We start from the raw sequence: 20029 nt of genomic DNA, 5'->3' as shown, positions 1-20029 counted from the left end.
CACGCGAGCGCCTCCGCGTGGCAGGAGACCTTTGGTGCGACAGAGCTGCAGGGAATGAAAAAATGGCGGAGCTCAGGAAAATCTGTCCCGAGTCTTTGCCCAGCCGTGTCGGCTACACGCGGAAAACGTCGTTTCAAGGGCGGCTTTTCATCTTTCTTTGTGCGCTTATAGTGGATTCCGGAGGAGCTACGACTCACTGGGTTGTCACGGAGGACGGGAAAATTCAACAACAAGTATGCCAGTTAGCCCATTGACTTGCTAACGCTTATGAGGCTAGCTTGCAATGCTAACTTTTGTATTGGAATTAGAAACATATTTGTTCTGTATATTGTGTGGTAGCGTAGTTGTAGTATTTATTATAGTCAAAAACACGCGTCATCTCCGATATTCTCCATGTTTAGGGACCCGAATGTGTACTTTAATAAATCTGTTAAGTCACCTGACCTAGCTAGGAAGTTACCGTAATAATAATAATAATAATAATAATAATAATAATAATAATACCTACATAATTATAAAAAAACAAGATATTTTCAACCCCACATATCTTGTCTTTGAAAACCAAGTACCAGAGAGATATTAAATGTCTGAGTGATTTGATGCCAACTACTGTCATCTGCTGTGACAACTCGTGTTTGTTTTTGTGTCAAGTGACAAGTTTGGTACTGGCTGACAGATTAAATTAGCATATCTGACTGTTTTGTACACAAATATCTAAATCTACGATTTTACTGTTGTTTCAGGTGGACTCTCCTTTAAATTTAAAACACCCACACGATGTTGTGATCTTGATGAGGCAAGAAACTCGAGTGAACTACCTCAAGAAGTTGGAGGTGTGTTGAAGTTTCCCCCTTTTTTCTCCCCCCATTTTTAAGATCTCTGTCTAATAATGTCAATAAGCGGGGAGGTAGACCTCATTTTGTGTTKGTTTATCTTTAATAATACCTAAACAGAAGCAGCTAGTAGCACAGAAGATTCATATTGAGGAGAATGAAGACCGGGACACAGGTTTGGAGCAGCGGCACTACAAAGAAGATGCAGATTGTGTACTGGCYAAGGTGCCCCTGGGAGACCTAGATCTGTATGATGGCACTTATATTTCTTTTGAAAGTAAAGACATCAAGTAAGCACTCTTAAACTGCCAAAGCAAAGAGTTGAGATGTGAAAATCTGAATATATACAGCATGTTTTATTATAACCTTCTGAAATAATCATGTCTGTCCTCTTCTCTTGGCAGCCCTGAAGACTATGTTGATTCACGGTMCGCTCTGCCCCCAGATCTAGAAAAGCCAGATTGTGCAAAAGTCTTTGAACTACCTTATAGTATCCATGCTTTCCAGCATCTCAGGGTGAGTGGAGACCAGCTTCATCCATTGTTAGAATTATAGGGATCATTCATTGTAATTAGTAGACTTTACATCTTTTTTTAAACCACCCAGTATATATGTTATTAGAAATAATAAGCTCACTTAAAGTTTTTCAGTATACCAAAGGGGTTGAAATGGTTGGTTGGAACTGGGAAAAAGAAACATGTTTTATAACCATTTTGTTTTAATTTTTTTACATGTTTTAGACCGATCAGTGATTACAATTTTATTGGAACTGAATTTGGTCCTTTAAAAACTAATATATCCAGAATATAAATGACAAAATATGAAATTATGTTTAAAGCAGTCATGCTAGAAAATGTGAAGTTAATAAAAAGAATGAGCCATTGTGGACATAAATGTTTCTATTTGTTGCTGGATTCACATATTTCAGAAGTTGTTAATTTAATTTTCAAGGCTGTGTTAAACATATTGTGGGACACTTAACTTTACATATGAAAAATGTACACATGACAAAATTATATATAAACTATTGAAATAGTTTACTCTAATCATGCTTTTATATGTGTGATAGTCTGCATTTGTCTCACATCAGTAACCTGTTCATCTGTCAGCATAGCCTGCTTTAGAGTTTTACTTGCATTGTATACTGTATTACAAAGGATGGCTCTGTTGTTTAAAACAATGAAAAGGCAGCACTTTTTTTTTTGTCAGGTCTGTCAAATAAAGGTACACATGCAGGACGTAAAGGCAGCTCTGATATTTTGCTTGGATTGTTTTGAAGGATTGGCTGAAATAAGCACACATACAGAGAACCACAACTTGTTTGTCAAAATCACAAGATTTCCAGTAGCATCTTTATACCTTTTTGTAGTATTGACTAACTTTTATTTTATTTTTTTCTAGGGTGTACAGGAGAGAGGGAACCTGACCTCTCCACTTCTTTCTAAAGATGATCCCATCTTTAGTTCGTTATCTAAAAAGCTGGGCCGCAGCATTGACGAGGTGGGCTATCGCATCTATCAGAGCCTGCTGAGGGTAAGGTTTATCTGGGTGATTTGTCTTCTTAAATCTACACAAAATGGAGTTTTTAACTTTGCAGATATTTTATATTTACCTTTTATACATATGTGCTTATTAGTTTTTAATTGGCTTGTTCAGGGCTTAAAGTTCTCCATCGCCACGACGGATTTCCGTCATTTTGAACGTGACCAGGACGGAGTTCTGTCATCTTAGGATAATAATAATAATAATAATAATAATAATAATAGATTGTTTTCTGTTGCGGTCTTGTTAAAACCACCCAGTCTACCCTTAAACGCGATGCTACTTTCAACAAATCAGAAGAACCTCAGAGCACTTTTGTCCAATCTCAGCAGAGCAGGGCGGGTCTTTCAGTGAAGACATGTACACTGCAGAAGCAGCGGTCAGTCCTGAGTGAGTAGACCCCTAGTCTCTTCCTTCACTTCCTTCGCTCCAGAGCTTCCCAAGATTTTTTATTTATTTATTCATTTTATTTAAAAACAAAAAAACTTATTTTTATACGCAACAAAAAATATACAAATCCAAATTGAAATGAAAGGAGGCAGAAAGAAGAAAAAAATCTTACAATATCTGCCCCTTTTTTCTATAGTTAATTTCAAGCTATAATAAACAAGAAACAAAACAAAATCTTCAATTCCTTCTCAAACAACAAATTTTGATACAGTATACAATTTCATGTTTCTTTAACAAACTTATTTTTATCATTCTCTTAAAGAAATACATTGAACCGGCATTTTTATAATCACTTTCCTGATTATTCCACAATTTTATTCCTTGAACAGAAGTACATCGGTCCCTCAAGTTTGTTCGAATTTTAGGTTTAATAAACATCTCAAGTCCTTTAAGATTATAAGAACTTTCTCTCTTAACAAATATAAATTGGTGTTTAAAGGTAAAAAAAAAAATTATGAGCCTTATACACAATCTGCAAGATATTATAATCAACCAACTCATAAAATTTTTATAATTTCAATTTACAAAATAATATATTCAAAGAGTGACTTTGGTCTGTAAAACTTCACTTATATTAAATATTTATGTGTTCAGAGCATCGTCGTTCAACAGAAAAGTCCAGCTTTGCGCGCATCACYGAGCTCCTCATGCAAAAACTGCGCACGCCGCACAACATTTAAATGGTTCGTTCGTCAAGCTTTTGTTCTCCTGTCCTACAAAATTTCACAGGTTATTAAGTGTTCTGCCACATATCCTTTTGGAGAATACTACAGCAATGTAAGCGCCAAGTATAAACACCTCCATCGCTGGCGAGGGTGCATGCGCACCCTGCGCGAGTACCTAAAGCCCGAACTAAGCCTTGGAAGAACGCTGCCAGTGCTGTGAGTCCATGAGATTCACTGTTTGAGTTTTTCTAATTAAACAATATYAACTAACAGACGAACATTTGTTTGCCCCATTTTAAAGCCCCATATTAAAGCGAAGATTAATCTTCGTTTAATGTTAAACCACCCCCCATCGCCAGGAGAACGTCACCATGTTCTCTAGGTGAGTGTTTCAATGTGTTTTGTAGTTTGTCTAAGTATACACATTTAATTCTTCACAGTTTTAAAGAAATAACAAGGTTTTGGATGTGCTAAGCTTGTTTATATTTATATTTACTTTGACAAAAATGCTCTGTGATAAATTGATAAATGTAATTCAATAAATGATCAAATATGAAGAATAAATATTATTAAATGATTATATGAGCTATAACATTTAAAAATATAATCTTTTTAAACAAAAATAGTAATTAAAAAATAAATCAGTCTTACTAATAAAAATGTAGTTTTAAGTTCTTTTGTGCTGTGCAAAAGACAGATATGTACTTTAATTTTTTTGGCATAAATTATAGCACATACATATAATGTGTTTCCTTGCACTGAAAGGTTATGGAGATGGTTAGAGGCAACATTATGTGTTTCTCAGGCATATATTTAAGTTCTATACCATAATAAAGTATCTATGTCACCTTTAGTTGTTATTAAAATGTCATTTTTTTATGTTTAAATAGAAAATAAACTCTTCTTCTCGTCATTTCCGTTTCTAAACACCTTGAAGTTGGCCTCTGTCTCTTTAAGAACCTCCTTCCRCTTCTGTCTCACCCATTTCAACACGTGAGAGGAGCGGGTATTTTGAATTTGAAAAGGGCTGCTTCTCAGAGGTGGTATTGGGAGTTCAGCAGACAGTTTCACTTTCAGTTTCACCAGTTGTTTGCTTTGTTGCTGCTGAGAGCCTGCAGAAGTCACGGCCGGGGTGCGGGGGTGGGGAGGTGTGCTTTGTGATGAGGAAGCTCAGCTTGGAGACACAGCCCAGAGGTGGAGCGGGTCCCAAAAGGCGGTTCTARTCCCAACCAGTGGTTTTTGCCCCCCTGCCTGGCTGCCTCAGGACACTACAGGATTTCTCAAACATTCATGAATGAGTCAAAGCAAGACTCTGGACATGTTTTTGATGAGAGGATAACATTATAACATGATATAAAACTCAAAAAAAGTTGGTTTTACATGATATAACCCCTTTAAATATTTGTATGACTAYCTGACACAAGACTTACCAAAAACKGTATTAATTTTAATTWAAACAATAAAGTTACATAACWGTAAACTACAGAATAGCTGTTCAAAGTCAGCCTCTTCCTTACAAATCTCTTTRATCCAAATGGTTCAGRTCAAATTCTTTCGCTTCATTGGTGGAAAAATACTGTGTATTTTTACTAAGGACTTGTACACAATTCATAATGTTAGGAGGATAAATGTACACATGCCTTTAGTCAAATTACACAGGATAGCGTTACCAGTATAAAGTACTTGAGTGTGTGGTGGTGAGGCGGCAGCGGTTATTAAAAATATTTCAATCAAAAATATTTTTTTCGCTTTAACCCATGCTTGTTTGTTATGCGTACATGTTGTTGGTTTTATTAAGATGTTTAAAAAAAAACAACTTTGCATTAATTTAATATTTTGTGTGTGTGTGTGTTCCAGAATTCATCTTCCTGGGTGCTGTACAACATGGCATCGTTTTACTGGCGAATGAAAAATGAGCCTCAGAGGGCAGTGGACTGTGTAGTGCGTGCTTTGCATTTCTCTCCAAGGTAACGTCATGCCAGGCAGAAGGCTTCTACACGAATGCACCCRTTCTTGCGCAAGACTGCTCACAGGTGTGTCTGTGCATGTTGGTTGTTCTTGCAGGCAGCACAAGGATGTGGCACTGATCAACATGGCCAACATTCTGCACCGCGCCCACTTCTCAGCAGATGCTGCAATTCTCGCCCATGCAGCTCTTGACCTAACCTCAGATTTCTTCACCAGTCACTACACTTTGGGTAACATTTATGCCGTAAGTAAAAATAATATACATTTCCACTCAATCTTTAAATCAAACAATCAAAATCCTGAAAACCTATATTCCTTTTATAAAAAAAATATTTAGACTTGAAGATGTAGATATTTCTATTGGTTTGTATTCTTGGATAAAAATATCTTGGTACTAAATAAGAATAACAGTTTTTTTATCATACACTGATAATGCAGTACTTTAAGAGTCTCAAGAGCTTTACTCAGTGTGTACAACTCTTTTATTTTTAGTCTGTTACTTTGATTTCTACTTGAAACAACTCAAACCCTGACCTGTACTATAACTAAAGTCTATATGTCTTTATTTATTTATTTTTTTTTTTTGCTGCTGTCTTACCAGATGCTTGGGGAATACAACCACTCAGTGCTGTGCTATGAGCAGGCACTGCAGGCCCAGCCAGGCTTTGAGCAGGCCCTGAGGAGGAAACATGCTGTGCTCTGTCAGCAAAAACTGGAGCAGCGCCTGGAAGCCCAGCACAGGTAGGCGAGATCCTTTGCACATGCACTGAGCTTCTTTTTCAGATCCTTTTTTAGTGTATCTGGGGAAAAAAAATGTGCTTTTCTTTGGTTTTGATGAAAAGTTTTCCTTAAAAAGGGTAAATTTGCTCAGTGCATGTTTAGGTTCAGAAACAGTTTTACTAATTGGTTTGTAGATGAAAAATAGGTGGTACCGAAGGTTTGCAGCCAAATTCCAGAGTTCAGTTGTGACTTTAAGGAAAAGTAAACACTGTGTCTTTTTTTTCTGATAAGCACACATAAATGTATTGATATGGCAAGCCAAGTACTGCATGTAAATAAAAGAAAAGTACGTAGAGTTGGCACAATGGTTGTGTTTTCTTTTTGCCAATTTCTGCTTTGCTTTTCTGCCAACAAYGCTGTATGTTTCATCTTTATTATCCCATGGTTGTAGATCCCTGCAGCGGACACTGAACGAGCTGAAGGAGTATCAGAAGCAACATGACCACTACCTGCGCCAACAGGAGGCACTGGACAAACACAAGCTGCTGCAGGAAGAGCAGATCCTGCGCAACATTATCCATGAAACACAGATGGCCAAAGAAGCTCAGCTTGGTGAGATGCCATGTACAATAACTAAATTAGGACTGATCAAGAGTTAATATTAATATATGTGTGTAGATGATAATTTAGCATGTTCTATGCAGTTTAAAATGCAGCTCATGGTTACTAGAACAAAATCACAATRGTACTGTATTACTCTGTTTTGTTCCTAAAACGACTAACTTCACGCACTTATTGAGAACAAGTAAAAATGTTGGAAGCTGTGTTGTCACATTTGTGGACCCTACACAATTTTAGCTTTATTTTTACAATAGTCAATAATAGTTTTATTTATCTAATAACCCCTCTGATTCTGAAGCAATTGTTGTATAAGGTTGCCTGATTAGCTTCAGTAATAGATGGGGCTATGCTGTTGCTACAAGCTTTAAGCTTCTGAACAGAGTCCTCCATTATAACACAATGCCACACCACAATCTATCATAAAAACTGACTTTCTTAACCCCTTTAAAACCTGGTTTTTAAGTCAAATACAAATATGTTTAACTTTATCTAGATCTGTGAAAAATCACATACCTTAAAGCATTTTTTTAATTTTTTTCTCCAAACTCATTGTTAGTTTGTGTCTGTTCTTTTCACTTAAATGTTTGTCATTCTATTAACCATTAACAACAATGCTTCTGATTGTTAATGGTCACCTGAGTAGTTTATCTCTAAGCCACGTCCTCACTAGTAAATGATTAAATTCGATAGTCATTTATGTTTGTAATGGTTTAGAGTTGAACTATATGCATAGTAAAATAAAGTGAGTTTCCAGTTGCCCAGTAATTATGCACCTGCATGCTTATAAGCAATGAATGATGTTGCAGTGGGGAGCAGCACCTGAGGGTTGGATGTGTGGTGTGTTTTAGGGAATCATCAGATGTGCCGTCTTGGTCAACAGCAGCGCAGCCTCTACTGCCCCTTTGACCTGCCTGTGCGTTATCACCGGGGTGACCTTTTCGAACATGTCCAGTATGTCCAAGTAAGTTAGTGAAATGTAGGACACATTGTACAAATCAAATGTGTGGTCATTTGTCATTCCAATGTTTTTTTTTTATCATTATTGTTTTTGTCTGAACACAGAGTTGGCATTCATACTGTTTTCCATTTTCTTTTTTATCGCTGCCTTATTATTCTTTCAAAGATTATTTTTTTTAATCTAAACATTACTAATGCTCAATTTACCAAGCATTTTTTTTACTTACCTGCTAATGCTAATTCTGTCCTGCTAGTGACAATTCTGCCCAGCTAAGTTTAATTTTACCATAGCAAGGCTAATTATGTTCTGCCTTTAACTTATATTCTGCTCTGCTAGTGCTAGCTCTGCCCTGTGAATGTTAATTCTGCAAATGCTACTTATGGCTAATTTTGTCCTGCCTTGTGGTTTCTCTACTTCTGGCTATTGGTTAGCCTCTTCCAGCCTCAGCTAGCTGCTCCTCAGCAAGCAGAAATGAGCAGCTTACTGCTGCTACTTTTCCCAGACAAACATTCCCACAAAGTTCTGACTAATCACACAACACTTGGCACATTTCTTGTAAGGGATAATTCTATCAGAGGTTTGTGCACAAGATGGGGTGTCAGCAGTGGGGTGCGAGAAGAAAAATATGCAACTATTGCCACACAACCACTTCAGAGAGACATAATGTCTGATTTCTTATGGACTATAAACTAGGCTTTACATTTGTAGAAGAGCATAATTTTAACAATGTCACATACATAGAGAGTCCCAGCTCTCAAAACATTTCAAAGCATGTAACTTTCCTGCGTAACTGTATGAATCAGGAAATCAGGATCTTGTTCCATCTCCAAAAATTAACAAGAACAGTTGAAATAATCTTGATTAAGACACACAGAGTGAATATCAAACCAGTGAAAACTTACTTTAGTGTCCACTGAGTCCAAATTTTAGAGTTTTTGGATGCAATCACTGCGTCTTTTGGGAAAACCACAGATGGTGGACAGATTGTATTTACATGTTTGACTCAGTAGAGGATCAGCAATGAAGTATGCTTTGCTGGTGACACTGTTGGTGATTCTGTTAATATTCAAGGCAACACTTAACCACTGCATCAACCACAACATTCTGCCGTAAATTAATCCTTCCCATCTGGTACAAACTTACTGTTCCCATTATGTGCTTTTCAATGTAACACACCTCAAAGTGTATAAATAATTTTGACCAAAGTAAAAGTAAATGGAATACAGAATCATTTTATAGTTCATTTTAGGAATCTTATGTATCTTATATTTTGGTTTTCTTTTTGTACAAAGTTTGGGGAGGATGTGTCTGTGGCTTCCAGTGTGGCACTTGTGTCAGAACGCAACTCGAACCAGACAGCAGCCAGCCCCAGACTCCATCCATCTGTGTCGGGAAATCAGGACCCTGTTGCTGCCCTCTGGGGGAGCCATCAAGATTACACACAGGCAAGATAAGAGAACTATGAGTTTAAAGGTTGTTTTTATTTATTTGTTTTATTTTTTATTTTTTGAGGGGGATTTGCTCCTAATTAGAAAACAATAGTGTGTGCGTGTGTAGTGGTGGTGGTGGTGGTGGGGGGTGGGGTCCTCTGGTGCAATTGAACACTCTTTCAAATACAGTGAATTAGGGTTGGGCATAATCGTATCGTGTGCAATTAATCGTCAGAAAAACATTAATCGATTAATTTTTGGCACTTGACGATTAATACGATTAATGCCACCAGGCAGACTGACTGCTTGGTGCTCCTCTCTCATTCAGATATGACCAACATTAAAAAAAGTTGTGTAATTTTTTTAATCTATCAACACAATTTAAAGTTTGATGTATAGCCTGAAGTCTGTCATTTTGAAACAATTTGGAACAGGTTTTTACGAAGAGCAAATTTTCTCCCTATAAATTGGTCAAGTGACTAGGATACAAGGGTGTCCAGGGACTCGGGGGGATTAATCGTCAAATTAATCATTATCGGCTAAATACCACGATTAATCGTGATTAATTTTTTTGACAATATTGCCCAACCCTACAGTGAATGTAAACGATGTTTATGTTCTTATAAATACATTCTTTATTTTACCTACATTATAAAATCTGTAAAAAAAAGAACGCATGACGAATGATACAATTTTTTTTAATTCACACAAAAATATGTYTATGTGAATGAGTTGCTAAAAATGTGCTTTTACCTTTAGGACATACAGAAGATCTTGTGGCCTCAGAGGACAGACTGTGTACAGAAGTACTCTACTGTACCTTCCGCTCACTTGCTGCCAACCTATTACCTTTCACCTGAAACCCAGGGCCTCGGGTCAGTACATCGTCCTGAACTGGCTGTTATTACTTTTTTTTATTTCTTTTGAGAAAACATAATTGTAGAATTACAAGCCATGGTCTGTGGAATGTTTGTTTATTAATTAAGGTTATATACTGCAGGATACAAAACTACCATCATACCATCCAAAAAATGTACCCAAAAAAAAATAAAAATAAAATAAATGTAAGGATGGTTCTTTATGATCAGTAGTTAACTGACCCAGTTTATTTTGAATACAAWTATAAGCTTGCTGAAGCAGCCATATTTCTTTGAGTTCTTATTATTTGTGTAATAATATGTTCAGTGTAGTCTGGAGCACACCAGATATTTTGTCTTGAAAGATGAGGTCAAGCACAGTTGTGTTAACCAGGACTACGTTCCATGTTTTATGCAAACTGTTTTATTTTTATTTATTTATTTATTTTTTAAAATATATATAATTTGCACAAAATCAAAACTTTTTTTTCAAGTGAACTACAACCTTAATTAATAAAAAAAAAAGTAGATATTGTTGCTGTTAAATAAGTTTAGTAAATGACAATAGGCTATTGGATTACATTGGATTAGTAAAACAGTCCTTTGTTACTGTCTGTCATTTCCACAGTTGCTCTCCTTTTATTATGTCTTGCCCCTTAGTGATATTATGGTAATGTAGCTGAAATGTAATGTTTATTGTTTTTTAATAGGATAATCAGRTTCAGTGTAAATAGATCACTAAACATGTGCCACACTGTGGACTACATCAATCTMATAAAGAACCATAGAACAGTCTTTAGGGAAAACATAGGCTTGTAGCTCTAGAACTCTGTATGAATATGAATTTTAAAAAGATTGAATATTTCTTGTTTGTGTTTATTCAGCCCAGTGGCAACTCTGCTCTATGGCAGCAACGGCCCTTCCCAGGCTGTAGGTATACCTGACTGTAGCCCTGTCCCCCAGCCGTACCCAGTCCTTCTGCCTGCTTCATTAGACTGGCCCCTGGAAGAAAATGAGCTTCCAGATCCTTTCGCCTCTGAGGTATCTCTTTTTTTTTGTCATCACAAACTTGACTGTAATCAACATTCAGYATAAATAGATATACTGTGGTTTTACATCTTTACTCAGAGTCCAAGTGTTTTCTAGAAGAAAAAAAAGATTGATCAATAAAATATATTTTTGTGTTTACAGGTATTAGGGGTACGCAGTGGAGGATTTACACTGGAGCAAATTGGCAACAGAATTGCTCACGCTATGAAACAAGTAAAGGTTTTTCACTTCTCTGTTCTAACAGCAGCAAATTCTAACCCACTACCAACTAGAAAATATATTTAATTTCAAAACAATGGAGAGAGAACGGCGCATAGCATGTTCTGACTATTTAATCAGAATTTACATGACATTAAGTTAGTGCACACACAGTTAACTTGTCGTGTCTGGTTAATAAAAAGTCTGCATCACATCTCAGATTTGATGAGGAACTATTCCAGCCACACTCCCATGCTTTTAAACTTTTTTTTCTCTGATGTCATACTAAGTTGTTCCACCAGAACTAACCTATCTGTTTGTATTTACAGACTACTATACCTCGGTGGCAGGTCCACAATGAGGCGGCTCTATTTTGGCGGGCCAAAGGCAATGGCAGCCGTGCCCTGCAGTGCCTGCGACAAGCGCTGAGTTCAGCGCCGCCATCCCACCGCCACTTGCCTCTCACCAATGCTGCTAACCTGCTGCTGCACCACGGCTTGACCACTCAAGCACAAACACTACTGGAGCATGCCTTGGCACTCAATGCATCAGAGGTAAAGAGACACTGATTTAAAACCTTTTCACTATGTTGCAGTTGAACAAACCATGACAAGACAATAATACACAAGTGAGTGTAGTTTTTCCACTTTCTTTTATAGATTCACCATTAATTGAGCTAGGGCTGCGCGGTATGTGCGGTAGACGGTAGAAATGATATGAAGTTGGGCTACGGTAGAAATTTATACTCTACCGTCCTATCGCCATTACGTCATCACACCTGTGTCAACAGGGCTGTGAGTGCAGAGACAATGGAGCAGGAGTTCGAAATATAATGAAGAAATTCTAGCATTTTAAAACACGTACAGAGAGAATACATCCTCAAAATTTCCTCCTCCAGCTGTAGAAAGGTTACGTACATTGTGTCGCGGGATCATTTCCTCCTCCCTCCCTCCCTCTCCTCTCCTCTCCTCTCCTCTCCTCTCACTGCAYGTCGCGCAGAGTGAAGCTTTAACAACTGTAGTTTTTCACACCCACTTGTCGGAGAAAAAAMTTGTTTTTTTTATGTATTGTTACCCACAGAGATTATTAAAAAAAAGACGTGGACGTTCGTTCAGTCGTTAATCCATCTTGCTAATGTAAAGTCGGCTTCCGCTCTGATGATGATGAAGATGAGCGTGCAGCAGAGCAGCWGCTGATAAGTTCAGCAGGCTGAAGCTCATTGTTTGGCAGGCAAATATTAAAGCAAAAACATTGGGTTTCATTAAGATTACAGTTTTCTGCAAAAAAAAAAAACTCTAAAAATTACATTATCTTAACTTTTTATGATAATTCTCTACCGCGATAAATACCGTTACCGTGAAGGGGTTCAATTTATACCGTGATATGAGTTTGAGGTCATACCACCCAGCCCTAAATTGAACTTAAGAAGTTGATTTTGTCAAATCAAATTTTGGGGTGAAAAAAACAAAAACAAAAGTTTAAATATGTAAACATAACTGGCAATAAAAGCCAATTAAAAAAGTCACAAACTGTAGTGCTTGTATAATATTTTATTCTGAAAATTATTCAAGGCAGTAGCCGTTATTAGACAAACTTTACCTCCTAGAAAATGCCACTGCATGCCTGATTGGACTGTCTTATTCTAGTTTTACGTCTGTCAGCTCCAGGTACACAAACATCTGCTAAATCTTTGTGTCAGTTTTCACATGTTACCCATTAGCTAATTTTCCCCTGTCTTATTTTGTTTTCCTCCCTCAGCCTCACACCCTGCTCAGCCTGGTGAGTGTGCATTTGGCCCAGAGCAATGTGACAGTTGCTCTGGCTTTGTTCCGCCACATCCTGGAATCGACCCTGTCCTCGTCCTCTTCCTTCTCTTTTGCTGGCTGTGAACAGTGTCGCACCATCCTACCTCTGCTGCGATGTCTTCAGTTCTACCCCTCCCTTTACAATCTTTCCCACCGACAGTCTGGCTCACGTGAGTAACTTAAACCCCATTGGGGTTAAGTTTGTTTTTTTTTATTTTATTTTTTGCCCTATTAGGTTTTAAGGTATAACTTTTTAAAATGTAATAGTTTTTAAAGATAATAAAAAGCTTGAGACTTTGGCAGATTTTGCTTTGACACCAAAGGAAAATCTGCCATGATGTAGCTTCAGCAAAAACAGAATCCAACTTTTGTGTACATAATTTTGACTAAACATTAATCACTCTTCTCCAGGTGCTTATGTGAAATAAAATTAGATTAGGGCTGGGTGTTGTTAACAATTTCACAATTCAATTCAATTGCAGTTATTTGTGTCACAATTTGATTTGATTTTGCTTCAATTTCAATAATTGCTTTCGGTGATTTGATATCAATTTCCTACTAATGATAAGTACACAAATAGTTTGTTAGCGTTCCTGGGGATAAGTTTTAGATATTTATTTTCTTGTCCATATAAACAGAAAATACACAACATTTTAGAGAAATAAAATGTTTGGAAACAAAGCAGTAGAACAATAATATGTTGTCAAAATATAGAGTGCAAACATAAAACCTGACAAACCGCAAAGCTTAAAGTAAAAGAAAATCCTGAACCTGAAACTTTTTTGTGGTGGTGATGGGAATGAAATAATATATATTTTTTACTCTTGCCATTCTGTGAAGAACAGTTTATGACACAGAATGACTGGGGCAGTGGGGTCTGTGCTTCCCTACATCAGAGCCTGAGGTAAATCAGTTGTTTTACAGGGGCAGGTAATAATATATGTATTCCAACGGTCCTTACAGAGCTCCATACTTTGTGGATTCATGTTGTGATTACCTCATTTTTTAAACTCAACAGAAAGTAGCCTTGTCATCATCAACACTCTGTAATAAAGCTGTAATCCTGCAGCCAGGAGGCAACACAGAACATGTGTCATCACCTCACTTTATTTTGCTAAAATCCTGTGTAAATTTGAAAATTGCAAATTTTCACATTAACTATGAATATCTGACAATAATCTCACAGCGAAAACTTTGTTTGGTGGGATGGGGACACATAGACATCAACTGTAACTGTAGACCTTGGCTGTAGTCTTGGTCATACAAACTTAGGTTTTTCAGTGTTAAGTTTTACTCAAATATTAAAGTGACCGAGACATACAGGCTATGCGTGCTCCCTTAGCAGCTAAACAGCTGTTAGCACAACACTAGCTTACCTTTACACACGTCCAACGGCTCCTTTTTTTCCCCCAAACAAACTCCTCCACCTCCCTGACTGCCGTCAGGCTGCAGCCAGGCCACAGTTTCCTTATTTTCTGGATACTTTAGCTGGAGTTTACATTTATCTGTTTTGTCTCTGCTCCTAGAGTTTTGTTTTGACCAACGCCCATGACACATCCCGCGATTATCACAGACTGGACAGAGACAATTAAAGTCATTCCGGATTGCTCCTGACCGAAGCACAAACTGGCCAGGAGATCAAATCAATTCACAGGATTTTCTGAATCGATATTGAATTGCAAAAAAAAAGAATTGCAATGCATTGCTGAATCGATTATGTTACCTTCCCTTAGATGAGATGCAGTATTTAACATTTTCAGATTTTTACAAAAACACAGTTTTAAACCACACTTGACATGTTGGTTGTTTTTGCATCTGAGTGTATTTAGTTTATTCTAAACTTCTTGTATATTTTCGTCACCCTGACAGTGATTTGAAAAGTACCTAAAACAATATTTGTGTTGATGCAGAGGGTGGTGTTAGTATGTCTGAGGAAGATCTAAGCATACAGCTGGAGGAATGGGAGGACAGCGAAGAGAAGCAGGATACAGCTGCAGTTTCYGCCTTAGAAGATACACTGCTCTTTGAGAGTAAGAATGTGACTTCTTTTAAGTTTAAGTAGTTAGGAAAGTATTTCTAAAGCTTTGCAACAAAGGTTGTTTCAGAAAATAGCGCATTGTTTACAATTTTATTTGGTTTTAATATASTTTTTGTATTTACTTGTATATTAGAAAGTAGTATTAGTAACCTGACATTTAATTTAGCTTTATTTTCTGCCTTGACCAAAACACTTATCAAATAAAATGAATAAATGACCAGATGTTGTGTGTACCCAGARTAGTTTGTTTTGTAGGTCAACAAAACTTCTCTCGTTTGTCTTGTGCTCACGCCTGTCTTGTTGACCTTCCAGAGGTCATCTTGGATAGTAATGGTTCTGGCGAAGCAGCTGCACAGGAGCCCTCTAGCTCAGGAACAGCTAAAATGACCCCATCGTTAGGAGACGCAGGAGTGAAAAAAGAGGAGGAATGGCAGCTGAAGGAGGAACTGATGGGAGCATTTGAAGGAGCTCTGGATGTAGGAGGGAAACACGGAGACCTGAGAGGGATCCGAGTGCTGAAGAATGACCGTGTAATGGGGGCTCGGGCAGGAAGTGGGCCATGCTTTGGAAATTGTGAAGATGATGATGGAGCGGAGTGGGTAAGTGTGGAAACTGACCAATTTTTTATGAAATATTAATAACATGGCGAAATGTGTTTTAAATTGGTAAAGATCATTGCTGAAATTGTCTTTTTTTTTGTTGTTGTTGTTGTTGTTGTTGTTGGGTTTCAGATTACCTTCCAGGTAAAGAGGGTCCGGAAACCTAAGGGGGACGGTTTAGAAAATGTTGTCATCTCTGATGACAGCCAGACTGAGGAGTCAGTATCTGCAGGGAACTCTGTCCTGGAGATCAGTGGTCCGACTATCCCATCCCCTGGTCCCTCAGGTAACAAACAAAACTACATTTTATTTAACTGCAACATCATAGATAAAATAAAAAAGTGAATGAGAGGAATGTTTTGTTTTTGAGCAGGGCGCTGGAGAGACTATGCAAGCCTTGGTTGGCCAGGACCAGAGGAGTGCCAACGGACACGACGGGTTGACCTCACCACTGTAGCTAGTACCTGGCTGGCTGTTTCTGCAAAGAATATTGAGTAAGATCTTTGAAGTGTTTTTGTTCAAAATTCAATAAAAAATAAGTTATTGCATGTATGTACTTGCAATAACCCCTAACCCTGCTAATTTACWACAAAAGTCATCTCAGTGAGCTATAAAGATTAAATATGTAAAAGAAAAAGCTTTGCTGCCTCGACTGTTTCAGCATTACAGCATTTCAGCAGCATTCTTCTGTCTRACGTTTTCATTCTGTTCACCACTTCTCACTAGCATCACCGAGCACATAGACTTTGCCACTCCGCTCCAGGAGCCAGCGGCTGAACCTTTATGCAATGCCAACTTGGCTGCTAGCATGCACACCCTGGACCACCTGGCAGGTGTAGCCAATCGGGCCGCCATTCACTACACTGGGGAGGGCCAACTGCGTGAGGTAGGCTGAGGCAGAGACCACAGACTSTACTTGAGTCAACAAACCATACCATGCAACATGCAAACTGAATACAAACTTTATAAATCTGTGTGTGTGTTTTAAGATGTTTCTTTCTTCCTTTTTTTTTTTTTACGGAAAGCAGTATGAATCACACAAAACTTAAAACTATTATTTCCTAGTATTATGTTCAAAATGATTTCATTGCCATACAGTATATGCTGTTTAACAGTATGAATGGTTTTAGGTTGATTTGTGAAAGATGTATAKTGTTAAATATAATACATTTGAACAAAGCTGAATCGTGGGGCATTTTGAGTCTGGAAAATAAACTGTGTTGTATTTTATGGAAAAGCATACATTTCACATACTGTTATTAAATAATTAGCAGACCTAGTTGTTTTGTTTTGTCTCACTTGTTTCTTGTTAACTCTTAAGGTCCTGCAGAACCTTGGTAAAGATAAGTTCTCCCCCCAGTCCTTTGAGCAGGTGGGCACACGTATTGCAAAAGTACTGGAAAAGGTAAGGAAGTTAACGAATAATGCTTTATAATGTTTTTTTATATATATTTTTTCCTTTTTCTTTTTACAAGATCTGTTGTTTTATTGTTGCATTTATTCTAACTGGTACAATAATTTCCTTATTTGTCCTTAAAGTTTAATTTTCTGCTTGGACAAAGATATGAAAGCAGGATGTGTTAGCAAGGTTTTGAGTTTTAAGACTTAAGTTTCAATCCTGCTTATTTGGTATTAACAAACCTAACAACTGCAGTTTGTTTTTTCTGATTGTGTTTTAATATTGCTACATAACACATTAAATACTACATAAATTTTATTCATAAATAAATATGCTTTTTTTCTCTCTTTTCCATAACAAAACTATAGAATCAAACATCTTGGGTATTATCGAGTATGGCTGCACTGTACTGGAGAGTAAAAGGCCAAGGCAAGAGAGCCATCGACTGCCTGCGACAYGCCCTCAACCACGCTCCTCATCACATGAAGGCCAGTTAGATACAGACTGTGTGCGTCCTTCTGTTTCTGTTTGTAATTTATTTATTTTCTTATTCCTGGTATAGGATGTTCCACTCATCAGCCTGGCCAACATCTTTCAGAATGCTAGGTTATGGGAGGATGCTCTAACGGTGGCACGTATGGCAGTAGAAATCGCCCCTCATTTTGTTGTAAACCACTTTACTCTCGCCAATGTCTACATCGCAATGGTAAGCAGCAAAATCAAACTGTGTCACATGTTGTTGTCCAGGTCCTGTTTAATCCGTTTAATTCTCGATCAACCATCTGTGTGTTCATTTTGCTAACAGGAGGAGTTTGAAAARGCCATGCACTGGTACGAGTCTACTTTGAAGCTGCAGCCGGAGTTCGCCCCCGCCAAAGATCGACTGAGAACCATCCAGTGTTACCTGCTCACCAAGAGGGAACGCCGTCAGCCCTGAAGCTCTCAGACTACTGACCCCATGTGATCAGAAAATCATCAGTTAAACCCTTAGACACACGCAGAGACAAACTCTTATTAAAACCACAGGTGGTTTGCACTAAGTAAAAATAATGAAAGGGTAAATTTACAAAATAAGGAAGGTATCGACATTAATACTTTGAATTAAAAAAAAAGTAACTCAGTCCTCTGGACAGGTTCTTCTTTAATGAAATGTTTCTTTTCTCCAAGAGACCTCTTCAGTCTGAGAGGTTTCAGGCTTCAGACTGAAAACGTCTTCTGGAGGAGAGAAGAAACGTTTCATTAAAGAAGAACCCGTCCAGAGGACTAACTTACTTTTGGTTTTTATCTTTTTTTTTCTACCTGGATTACTGAGATGCATCAGGACACTTTGTTGGATTGGAATTATTTTCCCTTCGGGTGTTGAACCTGCCTCCTACCATTGGGTTTGTAGTATCAGATTGCAAAGATAAATAATTTTGTCCCAAAACTGCAAGACTTTCTGTTTACCAACAGTTAAGAAATTTTGACAGTTAAAAAAAATATTTTTTTTGTGTCTAGGTTTGCTTGGCTTTCAGAACTGTAAGTGGGATRAAAAAAATAACGCTTTTAAGCTCCAGGTAATTTTAATGTAATTTAATTTTAATCTGGGCTGCTTAAAAGAAATGATCATTCTTGAAAACAGATTTCAACAATAATGACACACTACCACCTGAAGGTGGTGCCATTTTTTAAAAAATGTAATTTATTAAAGATTTTAACCAAAAAGGATCTTACACAGTATTTGCGGAAGCTTTTTGCTGAGATAGTAAAGTAATACGCTTCTCCCCTCAGAAGTGAAAATGATTATTTTCTCTCCGTTTGTGCTTCTTAAAAATGAACGAGGAATCTCAGTTAATGCACTTTTTTTTCCTTTTATCATTCCTATTTATATGGGACCTTCAAACTGATTTTGCTACAAGCTAATATAAATACAAAAAAATTATGCTATAGCATTTGCCTCTCAACACGTGGAAATTGTTGAGCAGAAAAAGATTTATCATTGAAAGTCAAAAAAAAAATAATAAAATTATAAAATGTACAGTATTAAAAATGACGTGGATTTCATTTTGTTTTTGCATCAGTTATTTGTTGCTTTAGGAAATTAAAACAGTGTTTGTACTTCCTGAAGAGAGACAACCTTTTATTATTTGGCCATAAAGTTCTCATCACAAACAGAAGCGTTATTATGAAAGTGTCCTGTTGGTGGCACTGTTTTGTTTTTTGTAGCCAAAATGAAACTTGTTAAAAATATATTTTTTCAAAGTATTTCTGGAGTGGTCACTCATCGTCTTTTAAAACACAGTACAGCTTAATAATTGTTACTAAAATATATAAAAATGACAAAGTGCACTGAGCACATATATTCTTAGATTAATGTTTTGAGTCTTTGGCTTTTTCCTGATTAAATCATTTCATGTTTGTCTGACTTTCATGGGATTGCTGTGTTTACAAGGAATTTGAATATAAAATGTTCCCATTACAGATCCTTTAAACTACAAATTTTGTAATTACTAGTTTTGTTGTAAAACAAATACACATGTATTGTTTACAGTTATAAAACAAGCCCAAAAATCTTTAAAAACGCTTTAAAAATATAAGTTGGAAAATAATAACAATCCCATTTTATTTATATGAATAAAAAACAGTGTGCATTGTTGGATGTTCATGTAGGCTACCTGCAACACTTTATCTTTGTTTTTATGTGTCAATAGCATTCATTGATCTTTTTTTATTCAGTCTTATAAGAAAATGATTTGACCCTTATTTACAAAAAAAAAGAAGAGTTTATTATTTTATTTTTAAGTTCTCACCAGTTTTTTTTTAGTCCATCCATCCATCCATCCATTTTCTTCCGCCTATCCGGGGTCGGGTCGCGGGGGCAGCAGCTTCAGAAGGGAGGCCCAGACCTCCCTCTCCC

The 20029-nt window shown here is 37.1% G+C and overlaps 1 protein-coding gene across 1 annotated transcript; it reads left to right on the top strand.

The window, feature by feature from the left end:
- The first annotated feature begins 27 nt into the window (after positions 1–27).
- ttc17 (tetratricopeptide repeat domain 17) lies at positions 28–19377 on the top strand. The gene is made up of 25 exons (XM_014016988.1): positions 28–233; positions 744–833; positions 954–1123; positions 1238–1349; positions 2235–2366; positions 5348–5457; positions 5555–5702; positions 6060–6199; positions 6630–6790; positions 7648–7760; positions 9050–9202; positions 9947–10062; positions 10929–11085; positions 11236–11307; positions 11622–11846; positions 13051–13267; positions 15008–15127; positions 15448–15734; positions 15867–16020; positions 16108–16228; positions 16461–16620; positions 17056–17139; positions 17502–17621; positions 17696–17839; positions 17939–19377. The coding sequence occupies exons 1-25, from the start codon at positions 63–65 to the stop codon at positions 18068–18070; spliced, it is 3609 nt and encodes a 1202-aa protein (XP_013872442.1). The 5' UTR covers positions 28–62; the 3' UTR covers positions 18071–19377.
- The last annotated feature ends 652 nt before the right edge of the window (positions 19378–20029 follow it).

The sequence above is a fragment of the Austrofundulus limnaeus genome, unplaced genomic scaffold, assembly GCF_001266775.1.
Source record: "Austrofundulus limnaeus strain Quisiro unplaced genomic scaffold, Austrofundulus_limnaeus-1.0 Scaffold159, whole genome shotgun sequence".
Classification (NCBI taxonomy): Eukaryota; Metazoa; Chordata; class Actinopteri; order Cyprinodontiformes; family Rivulidae; genus Austrofundulus; species Austrofundulus limnaeus.
The sequence above is the reverse complement of the archived record's forward strand: the minus strand, read 5'-3'. Positions and strand labels throughout refer to the sequence as shown.